This window comes from Myotis daubentonii, chromosome 4, assembly GCF_963259705.1.
Source record: "Myotis daubentonii chromosome 4, mMyoDau2.1, whole genome shotgun sequence".
NCBI lineage: Eukaryota > Metazoa > Chordata > Mammalia > Chiroptera > Vespertilionidae > Myotis > Myotis daubentonii.
In genome coordinates, this window is record NC_081843.1 from 4,504,358 (window position 1) to 4,525,379 (window position 21,022).

Consider the following 21,022-nt stretch of genomic DNA (forward strand, 5'->3'; position numbering starts at 1 on the left):
TTTTCTTTCTCAGGATTGCTGCAGCTATTTGGGGTCTTTTTTATTCCAGATGAATTTTTGGAGAGCTTGTTCTAGGTCTTTGAAATACTCCATTGGTATCCTAATGGGGATTGCACTGAATCTATACATTGCTCTGGGTAGTATGGGCATTTTAATGATGTTGATTCTACCAATCCATGAACATGGTATATTCTTCCATTTGTTCATGTCTTCCTTTATCTCTTTTTTCAGCATCCTATAGTTTTCTGAGTACAGGTCTTTTACCTCCTTAGTTAAGTTTACTCCTAGGTATCTTTTTTGGGGGGCGGGGGGGGGGTGCAATGGTAAATGGCATTTTTTTTTAGTTTCTCTTTCTGTGAGTTCATTATTGGTGTATTAAAAAAAGCCATAGATTTCTGGGTATTAATTTTGTATCCTTCTACATTGCTGAATTCATTTTTAAGTCTAGTAGTTTCTTGATGCAGTCTTTAGGGCTTTCTATGTACAATATCATGTCATCTGCAAAAGAAGACAGTTTTGCTTCTTTTCCAATTTGGATGCCTTTTATTTCTTCTTCTTGTCATATCACTATGGCTAGTACTTCCAATACTTTGTGTAACGGGAGTGGTGAAAGTGAGCATCCCTTTCTTGTTTCTGTTCTTAGAGAAAATGGTTTTATTTTTGCCCATTGAGTGTGATGTTAGCTGTAAGTTTGTCATATAAGGCGTTTATTATGTTGAGGTATGAGCCCTCTATTCCCATTTTGCTGAAAGTTTTTATCAAGCAAGAGTGTTGGATTTTGTCAAATGCTTTTTCTGCATCAATTGTTATGATTATGTGTTTTTGTCTCTCAATTTGTTTATGTGATATATTATGTTTATTGATTTGTGGATATTGTACCAGCCTTGCATCCCCAGAATAAATCCCACTTGATCATGGTGTATGGTCTTTCTAATGTAATGCTGGATCCAGTTTGGTAGGATTTTGTGGAGGATTTTAGCACTTATGTTCATCAGGGATATGGCTTGTAATTCTCTTTATTTTGTCTTTATCTGGTTTTGGGATTAGGGCACTGGTGTGTTCATAGAAAGAGCTTGGAAGTATGCCTTCCTCTTGAATTTTTTGGAATAGTCTGAAAAGGATAGGTTTTAGTTCTGTGAATGTTTGGTAAAACTCCTCTGTGAAGCCATCTGGACCAGAGATTTTGTTTGATGGAAGGTTTTTTATTACTGCTTCAATTTCTTCCATAGTTATCAGCCTATTCCGATTTTTTTTTTTCCTGATTGAGTTCGGAAGATTGTATTTTTCTAGGAATGTTTCCATTTCATCTAGGTTGACCAATTTGTTGGAATAGAGATGTTCACAGTATTTTTTTTACAATCCTTTGTATTTCTATGGGGTCTGATATCACTTCATTTCTTTCATTTCTGATTTTGTTTATTTGGGTCCTCTCTCTTCTTGGTGAGCATGGCTAGAGTTTCATCAATCTTGTTTATGCTTTCAAAGAACCAGCCCTTTTTTGTCTCTATGTTATTTATTCCCACTCTGATCTTTATTATTGCCTTCATTCTGCTTACTCTGGGCTTTTCTTGTTGTTCTCTTTCTAATTTTTCAAGTTATAGAGTTAGATTATTTATTACCAGTTTCTCTTGTTTTTTGAGGTATGCCTGTAATGCTGTATACTTCCCTCTCAGGACTGCTTTCACTCTGTTCAATAGATTTTCAATTGTTGTAATTCCATTGTCATTTGTTTGCAGGATGTTTTTTATTTCTCCTTTGATCTCTTTGCTAATGCAATCATTGTTTAATAATATGCTCTTTAGCCTCCAAGTGTTTGATTTTTTATTTTTTTTATTGTAGTTGATTTCTAATTGTATGCCATTGTGATCTGAGAAGTTGTTTGATATAATTTTAATCTTCTTGAATTTATAAAGACTTAGCCTGTGTCCTAATGTGTGGTCTATCTTTGAAAATGTCCCATGTGCACTTGAGAAGAATGTATATTCCATATTTTTGGGGTGAAATGTTCTGAAGATGTCAATTAAGTCCATCTGACCTAGTGAGTCATTGTTTAGGATTGCTGTTTCCTTGTTGATTTCTTGAAGATTTATCCAGTGAGGTCAGTGGGGTATTAAAGTCCCCTACTGTGGTTGTATTGCTTTCGATCTCTCCCTTGATATCTTCCAGGAGTTTTTCTTTTATGTATTTGGGTGCTCCTGAATTGGGTGCATATATGTTTACCATAGTTATATCCTCTTGTTGGGCTGATCACTTTAATATTATGAAGTAGTCTTCCTTATCTTTTGTTATGGGCTTCACTTTGAGGTCTATTTTGTCAGATGTAAGTATTGCTACCCCAGCTTTTTTTCTTTTCCATTTGCCTGAAAGATATTTTTCCATCCCGTCACTTTCAGTCTTTGTGAGTCTCTTGTTTTTAGGTGGGTCTATTGTAGATGGCAAATACATGGGTCATGTTTTCTTATCCATTAAGCCACTCAGTATCTTTTGATTGGACCACTTAATCCATTTATGTTTAAAGTTATTATTAATAAGTACTTGTTTGTAGCCATTTTTATTCTTTATGCCTGTGTCCCTTCTTCCCTTTCTATTTCTTCTTTTTAAAACAATCCCTTTAGTATTTCTTGCATTGCTGGCTTGGTTGTGATAAACTCCCTTAGCCTTTCTTTGTCTGCAAAGCTCCTGATTTCCCCTGCAATTTTGAATGATAGCCTTGCTGGACAGAGTATTCTTGGATTCAGTCCCTTGCTTTGCATCACTTTATATACTTAATCCCATTCCCTTCTGGCCTGATGTATTTCTGTTGAGAAATCATTTGATAATATAATGGGAGATCCTTTGTAGGTAACTGTCACTCTCTTGCAGCCTTTAAGATTCTCTCTTTATCATTAATGTTTGCCATTGTAATTATGGCGTGTCTTGGTGTGGGTCTTTTTGGGTTCATCTTGTTTGGGACTCTCTGTGCTTACGTGACTTTTTTCCCCAAATCGGGGAGGTTTTCTGTCATTATTTTTTCAAATAGGTTTTCTAATCCTTGCTCCTCCTCTTGTCCTTAAGGCACCCCTATTTTACAGATGTTGCTTCATTTTACATTGTCCCAAAGCTCCCTTAAGTTCCTCTCCTGCTTTCTAATCTTTTTCTCCAATTGCTGTTCAGATTTGGTGTGTTTTTCTGCCCTGTCTTCTAACTCACTGATTCAGTCCTCCACTTCTTCTAGTCTACTGCTGAAACCTTCCATTGTGTTTTTTATTGTAGCTGTATCATTCTTCATTTCCTCTTGGTTCTTACATATGTTGTTGATTTTTCTCATCCAGCCAGTTTAGGAACTGTATGACCCTTACTCTGAATTCTTTTTCAGACATATTGCTTTCCTTAATTTCATTTAGTTTATTTTCTGATGATTTCTCCTTTCCTTTCCTTTGTAGGTTGTTTATTTGTCTCTCCATTTTTGCTGTCTCTTTGTATTTGTTTCTATGTAATGTGAGTTGCTGTCACTTTCTGGCCCTGGGAAACCTGCTTGTGGCCTGAGAATTTGAAGCCCTTAGTGATCCAATGGTCCAGGATTCCTTAGTCCAGAGGCTAGGTCTGCCTTCAGTTTCATGCCTTTGTCTCTGCTCTGAGTTGTGTTCCTTTCCCCTATGGATCTGGTTCCTCAGTTGTCCAATGCAGGTGCTTGGGGTCAGCAGGAGCACGTACACACTTCTTCTGGTATATGACTCCAGCAGGGTCCCTGAAGCACTGATTCCAGGTGTGTGGCAACAGGGTGAGCTGGGTCTGGGCGTGCAGAGTCCCTGAAACTCCAGGTCCAATGGGGTCCTAAAATGCCCAGTCCCTGAAGCGGGAGCCCTAGATGCAGGGACCAGTGCACAGAGTCCAGTTTCAGTGTTGCTGGTGCTGGAAAGCGGGTGGTCCCTGAAGCTCTGGATCAGGCACGCAGAATGCGGACCAGCATGAGGTCCTGAAGCTCTGGGTCCAGTCACGCAGTGTCCACACACATGGGGTGCTGGCACAGCAACCAATCACTGGTGTGTGGGGGTCCTTGAAGCTCCAGGTCTGGGCATACAGCCACCGGGAGTGTATGGGGTTCTGAAATGCTGGGCCAGGCCTGCGGCTACCAGGAATGCTGGGTCCAGGCATGGAGTGTCTCTTAAGCTCTGGTTCTGTGCACGAGGAATGGACACACAGTGTCCAGGCGAGCCAGGTCCTAGTACGTGGGGTGCTGTCATATGGGTTGCTGGCACAGCGGCTGGGCGCTGGAGTGCTTGGGATCCTGAAGAGCCACATTCAGGCGCACCACCACTGGGTGCTCACAGGGTCCTGAAGAGCCAGGTCAGGCATGCGGGGGAGATGCACAATGTTGGAAGTCTCTCTGTCCTGCAGTCCCTCCTGGGAGCTGCCAGCAAGGTAGGTGCCACTCACTGCATGGGTGGCAGACGAGCAACTCACTGCGTGGTGCAGGGTGGTGTCAGGGGGCAGTCTGGGTGTTGATGTCACTGTGCTATTGGCCTCTAATGCTCCCCCTTCAAGATGGCATAGGCTCTTCCCCAAGCCAGCAGCAGGCCCATTTCAGTAGCAGGGGCTCCATGTCCAGGAGAGCCCTTTCCACCAGTCCCCAGACTCCTGTGAGATCTAACTGTCCCTCACTCACCCATACACACACCACACCCATCCACACCCACCCCTCTTTCTCCTTTACTCACTCACACGCTCTCCCTCACTGCCATCCTGCTGACCACCACGTTGGGATATCCCATAACTTAATTTTAGTTGCTTTTACAATAATCTTCAAAAAGAAATCAATTTCTCTTATGGTGCATGAGTTTTCCTCCATCCTTTCCAATAATACATTACACTACTCTCATTTTAAAAACAAATATAACTTCTTTGTTTCCTATAACTAATTTTCCTCCAAACTCTGCTCTACTGGGCTGAAAAAATGTCAGTCTAACCCAGTGACTTATTCATGTTCTGGATGAGTCAGTCTTCCAGGCATCTCTTCTCTTTTTATTCTTCAAAATTATATGCATGTGGGTGGGAATTTAGGAATCTCTTATGGTAGGTGAATATAGAGACCTCCAATCTATGTGGAATTTTTGCCTCTGTGGTAGAATACCAAGACTGAGCTGAAGTGTGATTATTTATGGCCCATGTAGCACAATGTACTGGTAGCTCATCTGTTAGATATGTGATTCTGGCTACTTTTCTCATCTGGGTCTCTGCCACTGTCTGGCTCTCTCTGAGAATCTTTAGCTTTCACAAACACTTAGAAAGTTCTGCAAGCTCGGACTTTTAAGACACAAGGAGCCAGTACACTGCCTTAGGCCCATGTATCTAGCTGCCTGATTTTGCCAGTACCAGTGCCACAATTACACACTGTTGGATATTTCTACATGATACCCTGAATGATTCTGCAGGGTCTCCCTGAAATTGGAAAACCTAGGATCCATATACCTGTTCTCCATCCCTTTTATTTTATTTTTACTGTGGGTCTAGGAGTGTGCCTTGCCTCCTTGTCTTTCTTTCTAGAATAGACTTCCTTTCTCAAATGACATTTGCATTGTTAGCTTCCCTAATTTAATGTAATCATTTTGTCAGTCTTTTCCAAGAAATCCTTTCATACCCAGAGTCATAAAGATAAAAATCTTATAATTTCTTCTAAATTTTATGTATGTCCATTTTTACATTTGGATTTTCAATAAGCATAGAGTTGATACATCTGTTTATTATGAGGTAAGAACTTGATTATTTTCAATAGGAAAATGGAGCTATTACAGTCATTTATTGGATAGTTTGTTCTCTGTTGGCTTCTAATTCCACCTTTGTTTTACACCAAGTTTCCATAGGTGCATAGATCTGTTTCTGGTGGTCTTTTCTGTTTTATTGGTCTTTTTTCATTTATTTTTTCTGTAAATACCCCAATGTTTTTACTCATTATTGCTTTACAAAAAGTTTTAATATGTTAGTCTTATACCTATACCTGTTCTTTAGTTACTCTTGTCACTTTGCTCTCTTCTTGAATTTTAAGTTATTTTGTCAAATCTAATGAAAATTTTTGTTGGGATTTAAAGAGAATTTTGTTGCACTTACGGATGGATAAGGAGGCTTGAATAAACATCTACTTCCAATGAGTAGTCAATTGAAAGGATATATGTATGATTTCTTTATAGATACTTATATTAGTCTTACTTTATACATGAAGCATTAAAAATTCACTAGAATTGATATAGATATGGGGTTTTCATTGATTTAATCTGCAACAGGATGTACACTTTTAGTTTTCAAATTGAGTTACTTTTATCCGGTTATTTTATTTTACTGTGTAGTTACTAAAGGCTCAGGGCACGAAATTCATTCACTGGGGTGGGAGCGTTTCTCAGCCCAGCCTGTGCCCTCTTGCAGTCTGGGACCCCTCACTCCTTACCCCCCACATGCAGCAGAGGTGGGAGAGACTTCTGCCACCACTGCTGTGTTTGCCAGCTGTGAGCCTGGCTTCTGGCTGAGTGGCACTCCCTCTGTGGGAGCGCACTAACCACCAGGGGGCAGCTCCTACATTGAGCGTCTGCCCCCTGGTGGTCAGTGCACATCATAGCAACCAGTTGCATTTGGTCAATTTTCATATTTGTGTTTTATTATGTAGGATTGTTTCTTTTCTATACTATTTATTTTCTCTTTCAGGAACTCCTGTTGTGCTTGAGTGTAGAATTTCTCCAGTTATGGTAGACTTTCTGAAAATTTATGTTATACTTTGTTTTTTCCTGTCGTTTCTAATTTAGTATTCCATGCCTCAAAATGGCTTTCATTTTGACAATCATAGCTTTCTGAAAGACGGTGTTCATGAATATTCAGCTGATGGTGCTGGTCTATAGGAAAGGGAGGGCTCATGTTGAAGGAAGGACAAATTACATGGGTCATTGTCATCTGCATATCTTGCCTCTTTGAATTAGGAGTTTACTGCAAGCCCTCATGCTTTTTTAGTTGCACTAACTTTGTCTAGAAATAGGGGAATTAGAAGAATAAAGGATTACTTGTCTTCTTTCAGTGGCTTCTTTTTTCCCTTTTCATCAGCACTATAGATAAGAAAAACTACTTTTTCTCTTCTGATTGGTAGTCAGCATCCATCTCTAGTGCTGCTGAATATTTTTCCAAGTTTTATATCCTTATGGTTATTTCAGTGGGAGTTTAGCATGAGGGGTAAAGTAGAAGGATAGGATCTTGTAGATCTGCTTTTTTTCTTGACATTTTTATTCTTTATTATTTCAGTTGTTGGTATTGTTGCAATAATTTCTATTTTTTGTAGGTTTTGAAGGGAGGAGGGATGAAACCAATGTTATTACATATTCCATTATTTTCTTAGATGAGCTACATACTAAGGGTATCAACATAGATAATTCATAGTGGCAAAATTTAGAGTATCAACTATCTTTTTTCTTTGCTGTTTTAATCACAGAGCTTTCATTTATGGTAAATATCTCTTTTTTATTTCAGGAATTGGTCTTAACTGGAATAACCTTTGGACACCGGCCAGCCTTGAGGATAACCTCATATTTGGCTATATGATGGGGATGCTTTTACTTGATGCTTTCTTGTATGGCCTTGTGACATGGTATGTAGAAGCTGTCTTTCCAGGACAATATGGTGTGTCCCAACCATGGAATTTTTTTCTTATGGTGAGTTTTAATGCTGCTGTTATTGTGAAAGGTCATAGTTCTTATTTCACAAAATAAAATCAAAAGGTCAGGTGCAGAAAATCATTTTCATCTGTATACCAGCTATACTGAAATGTTAGCCATTTCATAATCTACCTTAAAGCCTTACACATATGCAAATGCACCTATCTATGGATAAGACACTGACATCCCATACATTAAAAATTATGAGGACTGTAACCCTTCTTTAGTCAGGCAGTACGTAGTGAATTTGATTGGAGAATAAAGCAACCTAAAAGTCTCTGCAAAAGTTCTTCCCAACTAAATTAATATGTGATAGTTTCTTAGATCCTAGTGAGAAGAGCATTAAGTATTGCCCTTGCCCGTGTTATTACCCCCTGATTATTTTCAATTGCTAGACCAATGTACTTACAGTAGGATAACATCTGCATTTTAAACCTCCATGCCCCCTAACCATTACTGGATAATGGTACAAAGAAGTGCTCTGATCAAGTCTAATAAAGTGCATTGGTTATGACCTCATTTTTTAGTAATTCCATTATGTCCTTACTTCTTGAACACTAGCATTTTAAACGTTTTTGCTTCCAAACCCTGGAGTTTCAAATCATACACAATTTGCTGCAAAATATAATCTTTGAAAATACGCTATAACTTTATCCATCTCACAAAATAAACCAAGCCAAAGTGTTTTCAAGTTCTTATAATGACTCATTTCCATTTTTCACATTTTAATTGTAATTCAGATGGAATTCATATAACTTAGGGCAATGGTCGGCAAACTACGGCTCGCGAGCCACATGCGGCTCTTTGGCCTCTTGAGTGTGGCTCTTCCACAAAATACCACGTGCGGGCGTGCACGTACAGTGTGATTGAAATTTCAAGATATTTTCATCACTAAAAAATAAAACCCTATATCAATTAAGAAATCACATCTTAATTTTCCCTATCCTAAACTCCTAGCAACCACTAATCAGTCAGCTTTCTTTATATATGGATTTAACTGTTCAGGATATCCTATCTAATAAAAGAGAAACATGGTAATTAGCCGTACCTCCGCTACTCTTCCCATTGGCTAATCGGGGCAATATGCCAATTAACTGCCAGCCAAGATGGCGGCTGGCAGCCAGGCAGGTGAAGCGAACATGAGGCTTGCTTGCTTCAGTGACGGAGGAAGCCAATGTTCCCCACCTGCCACTGCCGGCCTCTGAGCTTGCAGTTTGAAACATTGTTAAAAATATAGAAGCTAAACAAACTCCAGAAACCTGCTTTCAGCCAGCTGGGATCTCAGAGCTGGAGTTGAAACAGTGTTTCGATTATAGAACCCAAACAAACCAGATACCTGCTTTCAGCAGCTGAGGCCTCATAGCTGGAGCCAAGCCTCAGAGCTAAAGCTGGCCCAGAATTAAAAAAAAAAAAAAAAGAAAAAAGGAGCGGTTGGGAGCTTCAGTCACCCGCCAGCCTGAAAATAGCCCTCAGCCTCTCACCCAGACTGGCCAGGCACCCCAGTGGGGACCCCCACCCTGATCCGGGACACCCTTCAGGGCAAACCAGACGGCCCCCACCCGTGCACCAAGCCTCTATCCTATATAGTAAAAGGGGAATATGCCTCCCGGCACCGGGATCAGCGTGACAGGGGGCAGCGCCCAAACCCCGTGATTGCCCTGCGGCTCTGTATGTGACAGGGGGTGGGGCCACAACCTCCCTATCCGCTTTGCTCTGTTCGTGACAGGGGAAGGCGCCCCAACCCCCTGATCAGCCCTGTTCGGTGCCTGATAGGGGGGAGCTCCCCAACCCCCTGATTGCCCTGAGGTTCTGTGTGTGACAGGGTGTGGCGCCCCAACCCCCTGATCGGCCCTGCTCTGTGTGTGACAGGGTGCGGTGCCCCAACCGCCCCCCCCACACACACACACACGGGCCCTGCTCTGTGTGTGACGGGATAGAGCCATAACCTCCCCATCAGCCCTGCCCTGAGTGTGACAGGGTGCGGCGCCCCAACCCCCTGATCCACCCTGCTCTGTGCATGACAGGGGGTGGCGCCGCAACCTCCCCATCGACCCTGCCTTGAGTGTGACCAGGGGCGGTGCCCCAACCCCGCAATTGGCCCTACCCTGTGCATGACTGAGGGTGGCATCGCAACCTCCCAATCTGCCTTGCTCTGTGCATGATGGGCGGGGGGGGCGCCCCAACTCCCCAATAGAGCAGGGTCTACACCTAGGGATTAGGCCTGCCCTCTGCCACCCGGGAGCAGGCCTAAGCCAGCAGGTCGTTATCTCCCGAGGGGTCCCAGACTGCGAGAGGGCACAGGCCAGGCTGAGGGACCCTACCTCCCCTCTGAGTGCACAAATTTTTGTGCACCGGGCTGCTAGTCCTATATAATAAAACCTAATATGCAAATTGACTGAATGGTGAAATGACCAGTCGCTATGATGTGCACTGACCACCAGGAGGCAGACACTCAATGCAGGAGCTGCCCCAGCCCACCGGGCTCAGGCCAGCCAAGGTGGGTGCCAGCGGAAGTGCCCCCTGGTCAGCCTGCCGGTCACCCTGCAGAGGGTGGCAACCAGCAGTGACGGTGGGAGGCAGGGCCAGTGAGCAGGTAGTGCCAGGCTGGCCAAGGCAGGTGCCAGTGGAGGCCCCCCGATTGCATTGCCGGTCACCCCACAGATCGGCCCTGATCACCGGCCAGGCCTAGCGACCCTACCTGTGCACAAATTTCGTGCACCAGACCTCTAATTTCATATAAACGGAATCATACCATATGTGACCATTTATGTCTGCTTTCTTTAACTGAGCCTAATTATTTTTAGTTTTATCCATGTTACAGTATGTATCAGTACGTTATTATTTTAGATTGCTGAATAACACTTCATTGTATATATATATAAAACAACTCCTATATCTGTTCATCTGTAGTTGAACATATAGGACATTTTTTGGTAATTTTCAATAGCTATGCTATAAATATTTCAATACAAGTATTAGTTTGAATACTTATTTCAATTCTTTGGGTAATATACCTAAAGGTAGAATATCTCACTCATATGCTAATTCAGTGTTTCATATTTTCAAGAACCACAAAATTGTTTTCTACAGTGTCTGCACCATTTTACATTCCTATAAGCAATATACAGGGTTCTAATTTCTAAACATCCTAATAAACACTTGTTATTCTCCTTTTTTCTTTTATTGTAACCACTAGAGGCCCAGTGCACAAAAATTTGTGCACTCGGGGGGGTCCCTCAGCCTGGCCTGTGCCCTCTCGCAGTCTGGGACCACTCAGGGGATGACCATCTGCTGGCTTAGGCTTGCTCCCCAGGGGGGTTGGGCCTAAGCTGGCAGTCAGACATCCCTCTGGCAGCCTGGGAGCCCTCGGGGGATGTCCACTTGCCAGTGGGGAGCAGGCCTAAGCCGCAGTTGGACATCCTTAGCGCTGCTGAGGAGGCGGGAGAGTCTCCCACCACCGCCACTGTACTGGCAGCCATCGGCCTGGCTTGTGGCTGAGCAGAGCTCCCCCTGTGGGAGCACACTGACCACCAGGCGGCAGCTCCTGCATTGAGCGTCTGGGCCCTGGTGGTCAGTGTGTGTCATAGTGACCAGTCATTCCCAGTCGTTCTGCTGTTAGGGTCAATTTGTATATTACCCTTTTATTATATAGGATAGAGGCCTGGTGCACGGGTGGGGGCCAGCTGCCCTGAAGGGTGTCCCGGATCAGGGTAGGGGTCCCACTGGGGTGCCTGGCCAGCCTGGGTGAGGGGCTGATGGCTGTTTTCAGACTGGTCATACCCCCTTCAGGGTGGAGGTCCCCACTGGGGTGCCTGGCCAGCCTGGGTGAGGGGCTGATGGCTGTTTGCAGGCTGGTCATGCCACCTCCCCAGTGGGGACCCTCACTCCATGGAGGTTTGGCCAGCCTGGGTGAGGGGCTGATGGCTGTTTTCAGGCTGGCCACACCCCCTTTAGGGTGGGGGGTCCCCACTGGGGTGCCTGGCCAGTCTGGATGAGTGGCTGAGGGCCATTTTTGGGCTGGCCAAGCCCCCCTGCTATGAAAGATCCCAGCCTCTCATTTTTTTCTTTTTCTTTTTTTATTCTGAGATTTATTTACCTTCTATAATTGAAACTTTGTAGCCTTGAGAGGAGCTTAGAGCCGTCCAGGACGGGTGGGAGGGTAGCTTGGCTTCCTCCATCACCAGGCGCAACCCACACCTCCTGCTCGCTCCAGCTCAGTGGCCATAGCTGGCTGAAAGCAGGAATCTGGGGTTTATTTATCTTCTATAATTGAAACTTTGTTGCTTTGAGTGGAGCTCAGAGCCGCCACGGCAGGCGGGAAGCTTGGCTTCCTCCATCATTGGGGCAACCAAGCCTCCTGCTTGCTCCAGCTCCGTGGCTGCCAGCCGCTGTCTTGGTTGGGTTAATTTGCATATAGTCGCTCTGATTGGCTGGTGGGCATTGCTTAAGGCACAGTGAAGGTATGGTCAGTTTGCATGTTTGTCTTTTATTAGTGTAGATTCTTATGGTTATAAAGTTGTATCTTGGGTTTTGATTTACATTACCCTGATGACTAATGATGCTGAGACCTTTACATATACTTGTAAATATTCTTTAGATAAATGTCTAGTTAGTCCTGTGTGCATTTTTAATTGGGTTCCTTTTTATGTATTCTGAACACTAGATCCTTATCAGAAGTATGGTTTATTAATATTTTCTTCCATTCTATGGACTGTTTTTTTTTCATTATTTTGATGTGTCCTTTCAAAATGTTTTAATTTTTCTTAACTCCAATTAGTTTTCCTTTTGTTGCTTATGAAATTGGTATCTTATTTAAAGAGTCATTATCAAATCCAACGTTTACCCATATGTTTCCTTCTAACGGTTTGGTGGTTCAATATTTTATATTTAATTCCTGGATCAATTTTGAGTTAATTTTTATTTAGTGTGAGGTAGGGATCCAATTTCATTCTTTTGCATGTGAATATTTGGTTGTTCCAGCACCACTCTTAGAAAAACATAGCTTTCCCCATTGGACCCTTGATAAAAATCAGTTGGCCATAGATGTATGGGTTTATTTTCCAACCCACAATTTTATTCCATTGAGATATATATATATATATATATTTAAGCCAGCACAATATTGTTCCGATTACTGTAGTTTTATAATAAGTTTTGAAATCTGAAAGTATGAGTCCTCCAACCTTTCTCTTCTTTTTTAAGATTGTTTTGACTATTAGAGGGCCCTTATAGTTCCATATGAACTTGAGGATTTGCTTTTTATTTCTGCAAAAATGGCCACTGGAATTTTCATGAATATTATAATGAGTCTGTTGATTACTTTAAATATTATTGCCATATGAAAAATATTATATTTCAATTCATGAACTTTTTAAAGATATATTTTTATTAATTTTAGAGAAGGGAAGGGAAGGGAAAGGGAGATAGAAACATCAATGATGAAAGAAAATCCTGCAGGCCCCCTACTGAGGATGGAGCCCACAACCCGGGCATGTGCCCTGAGTGGGAATCGAACCTGGGACCCTTAAGTCCACAGGCCGACGCTCTATTCACTGAGCCAAAATAACTAGGGCATGAACTTTCTATTTATATGTCTTTGAATTCTTTAACCAAGGTTTTGTAGTGACTCTTTTATTTCTTTGGTTAACTTTATTCCTATTTTACTCTGTCAGATGCAATGAAATTGTTAATATTCTTTTTTTGATTGTTCATTGATGGTATATAAAAACACAATTGATTTTTGCATGTTAATCTTGTATCCTGTATCTTTGCTGAATTTGTTTATTAGCTCTAGTAGTATGTGTAATGGTGATTCTTTGGGCTTTTTCTATGTGTGGAAATATATGTATTATGTCATCTTTAAATACTGATAGTTTTACTTCTTCCTTTCCAATTTGGATGCCCTTTATTTCTTTTTCTTACCTCATTGCTAAAACTAGTGTAGCAGTAAATACCAGAAATGAAAGGAGATATCCTTAGCTTGTTCCTAATTTTAAAGAAAAACTTTTCAGTCTTTCACCATTTGGTATGATACTAGATTTGGGTTTTCACATATGCCCTTGTCATTTTGAGAAAGTCCTCTTCTATTTCTAGTTTCCTGAGTGTCTTTAATCATGAAACCCTTTGTCAAACCCATTGATTGATGTTGCTATCTCCCATACTTATATGGTTTGTTCCATTTGTTCAATTAATGCAATATATTGCATTGATTGGTTTTCATATGTTGAACCTGCATTCCTGGGATAATTCCGCCTTGATCATCATCATGTATAATCATTTTGCTATGCTATGGGATTCAGTTTGCTAGCATTTGGTTGAAGATTTTTTTTATCTATATTGATAAGGGATATTGGTCTCTAGTTTCTTTCTTCATGATACCTTTGCCTGGCTTTGGTGTCAGAGTAATGCTGAGCTCACAGAATGAGTGAGAAAATGTTTCCTCCTCTTACACTTTTTGGAAGACTTGGAGAAGAATTGTTGTTAATCTTGTTTAAATGTTTGGTAGAGTTCACCAGTGAAGCCATCTGCTCAACTTTTCTTTGTAGGGAGGTTTTGCTCACTGATTCATGTGCATTACATGTATAGGTCTGTTCAAATGGAGTGTTTCATTTCTTAATGCATGTTTTGGTAATTACATTTTGGCTTTCTTTGTAGCGTTCATACTGGTATGGCCCTCCAAGAATTAGAAGGAAAGAGGAAGACATGAAAGGCTATGGAAGAACTCAAAGCAAATATTTTGAGGCTGAACCAACTGGTTTGGTGGCAAGTATCCAGATCAAACATTTGCACAAGGTATTATTTCAAAGGCAAATCCTTTATTATCCCTGCCCAGAGGTCCTGGGCAGGTCAGTTGAAGGGGACCATGGGCAGGCCAGATGGCAGCATCCGTAAATGAGCTAACTAGTAGGCTCTATGTGTGGGCCAGGTACTTGCATCCATAGGCAGGTAGTCCTGGTGCCAGACTCTGCATATGGTTGGGCAAGGTGCTAAGGTCCATGGGCAGCCCTGGTGCCAGGGTCCATAGGAGAGATGAGTTACTCTGCTTCTCCTTTAGTTTATGTTTGCCTGTTATATTTCCCCCATTCTTTTGCTATTTACCTATTTGTGTCTATAATTGAAGGACACTTTTATATACGTATATAAACATTTGGTTAGTGCATGCTCTTTATTCAATGTGATTCTTGCTGCTTTTTAATTGAGGCGATTTACATTTTTAATTTTTCAGTTACAGGTTACATTTCATACTATTTTGTATTTCAGGCCATTTACAGTTAATGCGATTATTTATATTTTTGGTATGGTTTCCATTTAGCATTAATTTGATTTCTAATTCTACCATATACTCTTTGTTTTCTTCCTCTTTCTTGCCTTCTCCTGAATTACTGATTTTATTCCTGAGATTCCATTATATCTCCCTTTCTATATAATTTTGTTTTGGTATTCAACTTGTTTATCTTTGATACATTATACAACTCTGACTTATCACAGTCTTCCTTCAAATGGAACCATTTCACATCTGCACTAATAAAAGAGAAACATGGTAATTGGCGTACGACCACTACCCTTCCCATTGGCTAATCCCCCTGTCACTCACAGAGTAGGACTGAGATATGCAAATTAACTGGCAGCCAAGATGGCGGCCGGCAGCCAGGCAGCTGATACGAACAGGGAGGCTTGCTTGCTTCAGTGACTGAGAACTCCAACATTCCCCGCCTGACTTGCTGGCCTCTCAGCTGCAACTCTAAGCAACTATGTTGCGAATATAGAAGCTAAAAAAAAACCCAGAAACCTGCTTTACTCAACGGGGCTTCAGCCAGCTGGACCGCAACATTCTATCAAATACAGATGGTAAACAAAGGCCAGAAACCTGTTTTTAGCAGCCGAGGCCTCAGAGCTAAAGCTGGCCCAGAATAAAAAAAGAAAAAAAAAAGAAAAAAAGGAGCAGTTGGGAGCTTCAGTCCCAGCCTGAAAACAGCCCTCGGCCCATCAGCCAGACTGGCCAGGCACCCCAGTGGGGACCCCCACCCTGATCCAGGACACCCTTCAGGGCAAACCAGCCAGCCCCACCCATGCACCAGGCCTCTTTTCTATATAGTAAAAGGGTAATATGCCTCCCAGCACCGGGATCAGCAGAGCCGCGAGGCCTCCCGGCACCAGGATCAGCCTGACAGGGGGCAGCGCCCAAACCCCCTGATCGCCCTGCAGCTCTGTGTGTGACAGGGTGCAGCGCCCCAACCTCCCCGCCCCCCACGGGCCCTGCTCTGTGTGTGACAGGGTAGAGTCATAACCTCCCCATCTGCCCTGCCCTGAGTATGACAGTGGCGGCGCCCCAACCCCCTGATCCGCCCTGCCCTGAGTGTGACGGGGTGGTGCCCCAACTCCCCTATCGGCCCTACTCTGTGAGTGACAGGGGGGAGCTCCCCAACCCCCTGATTGACCCTGCTCTGTGCATGACAGGGTATGGAGCCCAACCCCCCTGATGGGCCCTGCTCTGTGCGTGACAGGGGGTGGCGCCGCAACCTCCCCATCGACCCTGCCTTGAGTGTGACAGGGGGCGGTGCCCCAACCCCCCAATCGGCCCTACTCTGAGTGTGACTGAGGGTCGCATCGCAACCTCCAGATCCGCCGTCCTCTGTGCATGACAGGGGGCGGCGCCCCAACTCCCCAATCGGCCTTTCTCTGAGCCCGACCAGGGGCTGCACCTCTGCCACCCGGGAGCAGGCCTAAGCCAGCAGGTCATTATCTCCCAAAGGGTCCCAGACTGCGAGAGGGCACAGGCCGGTCTGAGGGACCCCCCCCCTTCCCCCGAGTGCACAAATTTTTGTGCACCGCGCCTCTAGTATCAACACTAATAAAAGAAAAAAATGGTAATTGGCGTACGACGATACCCTTTTCATTGGCTAATCAGGGCTATATGCAAATTAACTGCCAACTAAGATTGGCAGTTAACTGCCAACAAGATGGCGGTTAATTTGCATATGTAGGCACAATGCAGGGAGGCGAAAGGGAAAGCAGGAAGAAGCCCCCTGCCACTGACAGTGATTGGAAACCCAGGGGGGAGCTAAGAGCTGGGGGGCAGGGCAAAGGCGGCCCCAGGGCCGCCTTTGCCCTGCCCCCCAGCCATGATCGGAGAATCAGGTGCCTTTTCCGCCCTGGCCAGTGATAGCAGAAAGTAGGGGTGGAGCCAGTGATGGGAGATGGGCACGGTCGAAGCTGGCAGTCCCAGGAGCTAGGGGCCCCTTGCCTGGGCCTAAAGCGAAGCCCACGATCGCGGGGCCGCTGCAGCTGTGGGTCCCCGCTGCCTGGGCCGGACGCCTAGGCCAGAGGCATCCTGCAGGGGCAGGGGCAGAGCTTGCGCAATCGCGGCGCCCCCCACTGCCACTGCAGGTACCCGCTGCCCGAGCCGGACGCCTAGGCCAGAGGTGTCAGGCCTGGGCAAGGGGCCGATCCTGCGATTGGAGGGTGATGGGGGTCAATGCCTGAATGCTCCCAGTATGTGAGAGGGGGCAGGCTGGGCTGAGGGACACTCCCCCCACACACACCCAGTGCACGAATTTTGTGCACCGGGCCCCTAGTAGTATAATAACCTTACATCAGTTATACTTTTATTTTTATACTCAGACCCTTCATGCTGTTATTGTCATATATTTTACTTAAACATATATTATAAAACCTGCAATATTTTGTTACCAGTGTTCTTGATTTTCCATTTATATTTTAAGGAAGTTGAGGACAATGTGATATATAATTACCAGTGTGCTTAATAATTACAGTGTTCTCCATTTCTTTGTTTATATCTAGATTTCCATCTGGTATAATTTTCCTTCTGCATCACAGAGTATCTTTGACATTTTTTCTTTTTAATTCGGGTATGCTAAGTGATTAATTCCTTCATATTTTCTATGTCTAAAAGAGTCTTTATTTTATCTTTGCTTTTGAAAGATATTGTCACTCATATAGGATATTAGGTTAAAGATGTTGTTCCACTGTCTATTCACAGGCATTGTTTCCTGGAAGATTTTAAGGTGTTTATTTAGCAGTGGTTTTATGCAATTTAATAATGATGTTTCTTGGTAGTAGTTTTATTCTTGTCCTTTGGGTCTGTTGAGCTTTGAATGTGTAGGTTTATTGTTGTCATAAAATTTGAAAAACTTTTGGCCACTAGTTATCCAGTTATTTTAATGTCCCATACAGTGTCTGTTGGAGTTGCAGAGTTGTGTGGTCATACGCACACAGGCAATGAGAGAGGGCAGGGTCTGAACCATGGGCGCACTGTGAATAAGGTCTGAATTGCATGCTTGAGTGGCAGGAGCAAAAAGTGGGTCAGCAGACGCCCACCCTACAGAGCTGCTCCCCACTGCTAGGCCTGGCGGTTGTCTTTCAGACAGAGAAAGTAAATCACAGAGCCCTGCCACTAATTAGACTCCCAAAACTCACTTCCCGTTGCCCTTAGAGTTGGCTCCAGGAGTGTATTATCTGTAGGCCCAGAGCTGTTGCAGTAGAAAGTTTCCCTCTGTGACTGGACTCCAGAAGGGGTGCTTGGGCTGGATCCTTGGAGGGCAGGGGTCACATTACAATGAGGGAAAAACAAACCTCACCCCAAGCAGCAAAGGCTGTATAGCCCTACGGAAGCCATGGAGGCTCAAAACTGTGAGGCCACAAAGGTAAAAATCTTGTGAATCAATGCCATCTACTGGAACAGAGTAGAAAGACCACCTCAGAGATAAATGGGAAAACAAAAAACAGTGAAAATCATAAATAACCATGGTAAAGATGATGACCAGAAAGAAAATGAAAAATCCCCAGAAAATAGGCTGGAGCACATGGAATTACGTGATATGAATGACAGAAATTTCAAGATTGCAGTTCTGAAAATACTCAATGAGATGCAAGAAAATGCTGACAGGCATTTCAGTGCATTGAGAAAACAAATTAATGAACAAAAAGTATTTTTGCAAGAAAATTGAAATTTTAAAAAAGAATCTACCAGAGATCGTGGAAATGAAGCATTTAAAGAACTTAAGAGTGAGTTGTTGAGCATAGAAAACAGAACCAACCAATTAGAGGGGGAAAATTTGTGATATTGAAGATGGGAATCAAGAAAGGATGCAGAGGGAAGAAGAGAGAAACCTGAGAATAAAGAAATGTGAAAGAGCTCTATGAGACCTCTTTGATTCCATCAAAAAAAGTAACGTCAGAATCACTGGTATAGTGGAGGAAGAAGAGTGGGAGTATGGAATGGAGAGTCTATTCAAACAACTAGTATGTGAGAACTTCCGAAATCAATGGAAAGAACTAAATCCTCGAATCCAAGAAGCAAACAGAGCACCTAGTTACCTCAATCCAAAGAGGCCCTCTCCAAGGAACTTGGTAATGAAGATGTCAAAAATTAATGACAAAGAAAAAGTCCTCAAAGCATCCAGGACGAAGAAGGAAGTGACCTACAAAGGAAAACCCATCAGAATGTCACCCAACTTCTCAACAGAAACTCTACAAGCCAGAGAGAGTGGAACCAAATATTCAAACGTCTAAAAACGAGAAATTACCAACCATGCATGTATCCAGCAAACTTATCCTTTAAATATGAAGGAGAAATAAGAATATTCCCAGATGTATAGAAGTTGAGGCATTTTATTACTAGAAAACCTCCAATGCAGGGAATACTCAAGGGAGTTATTCTACCTGAAACAAAGGATATAAAGCCACACCACTATGAGTAGGGTCACCAAAAAACTTACAGCATAAATAGGGATAATTTGTGACAACAAAAACATACAAGGGGAAGGGGGAAAGGTATGAACTGGCAAAGAAAGATGAAGACCAGGTGCACTCAAAAGGGAAAAAACTATGGCATACATGCAACTTCACTCTTTATAAACCTAATGGCAACCATACACAAAGGTCCCCAAAATGGGACATACTGCTTAAAAAAGAGGAAAGATATATGGAATCCACCAAACAGACAGAAGCATAATGGAAAGGAACCAATGGTGGCACAGAGTTACCAGAAAACAAAAGATAAAATGGCTATAGGAAATCCTCATACATCAATAATTACCCTAAATGTAAATGGCCTAAACTCACCAGTAAAGAGGCACAGAGTAGCAGAGTGGATGAAAAAACATAACCCAACCATATGCTGCCTACAAGAGACATATCTAAACAGCAAAGACTAAGGTAGATTCAAAGTAAAGGGGTGGAAAATGAATCTCCAAACAAAAAAAAATCCACACAAAAAAAGCAGGTGTAGCCATACTTATATCTGACAGAACAGATTTCAAGAAAATAAGACACAAAGATGAACACTTTATAATGATAAAGGGAACACTACATCAAGAAAACTTAACAGTTCTTAGTATATATGCAACCAATCAGGGAACACTGAAATATATTAAACAGCTACTTACAGAACTAAAGGGAGAAACAGGTCAAAATAAATTATAGTTGGAGACCGTAATTCTCCATTGACAGCTCTAGACAGATCAATCAAACAGAAAAATCAATAAAGAAATATTGGCCTTAAATGAAACACTAGACCAAATGGATATAATTGACATTTACAGAACATTTTATCCCAGAATATCAAACTATACATTCTTCTCCAGCGTATATGGAACATTGTTAAGGATAGACCATATATTGGGTTACAGAACAAGTATCAACAAATTTTAAAAGATCGAAATTATACCAATTATATTTTCTTTTTAAAAAAATATATTTTATTGATTTTTTACAGAGAGGAAGGGAGAGGGATAGAAAGTTAGAAATATCGATGAGAGAGAAACATCTATCAGCTGCCTCCTGCACACCTCCCACTGGGGATGTGCCTGCAAACAAGGTACATGCCCTTGACTGGAATCGAACCTGGGAATGTGGTGGGCAATGAGGTTCCAGACCCATGAAATTCCAGAACTATCCTCTGCAGCCAGCTGCTACTGGCAGTGCAGCCTCCTGAGGTGGGAGTGGCATGAGCTTGGAAGCTGGATGGTGCCTATGTGGCTTTTTTATCCCAGTAATGGTAACTGGAAGACCTCCATAGCCTCCCCTCTATATCTCCGCTTGTCCCTGGGATTAGCCACAGAACACACCTATCACCCAGGGAAAAAATATTTCTGTTGTTCCAATTCTCAGATTTGTAGATAATGTGCTCTGCAACCCCTTTGCTACAGTTTCTTCTGAGGCCTGATGCCAGCTCTATGAGGGTGAAGGGAAGCAGCCTGGCTCTGTGACTTTGTTTTTCTATCTGGTGATGGCGACTGCCAGACAACTGTGACCATACCTCAGTGTTTTATTCATGCTCAGGTCACTGGGTTCAGCCACAGTGCATGTGGACCACTCCCGGAGGAATGCTTGTA

The 21,022-nt window shown here is 42.9% G+C and overlaps 1 protein-coding gene across 1 annotated transcript in view; it reads left to right on the plus strand.

Moving 5' to 3' along the window:
- Nucleotides 1-21,022, plus strand: part of LOC132232635 (phospholipid-transporting ATPase ABCA3-like) — a 323,040-nt gene that overhangs the window by 86,175 nt on the left and 215,843 nt on the right. The window contains exons 9-10 of the mRNA XM_059692030.1: nucleotides 7,483-7,664; nucleotides 14,322-14,459. Coding sequence (XP_059548013.1) covers nucleotides 7,483-7,664; nucleotides 14,322-14,459 — 320 coding nt within the window. The remainder of the gene's footprint in view (nucleotides 1-7,482; nucleotides 7,665-14,321; nucleotides 14,460-21,022) is intronic.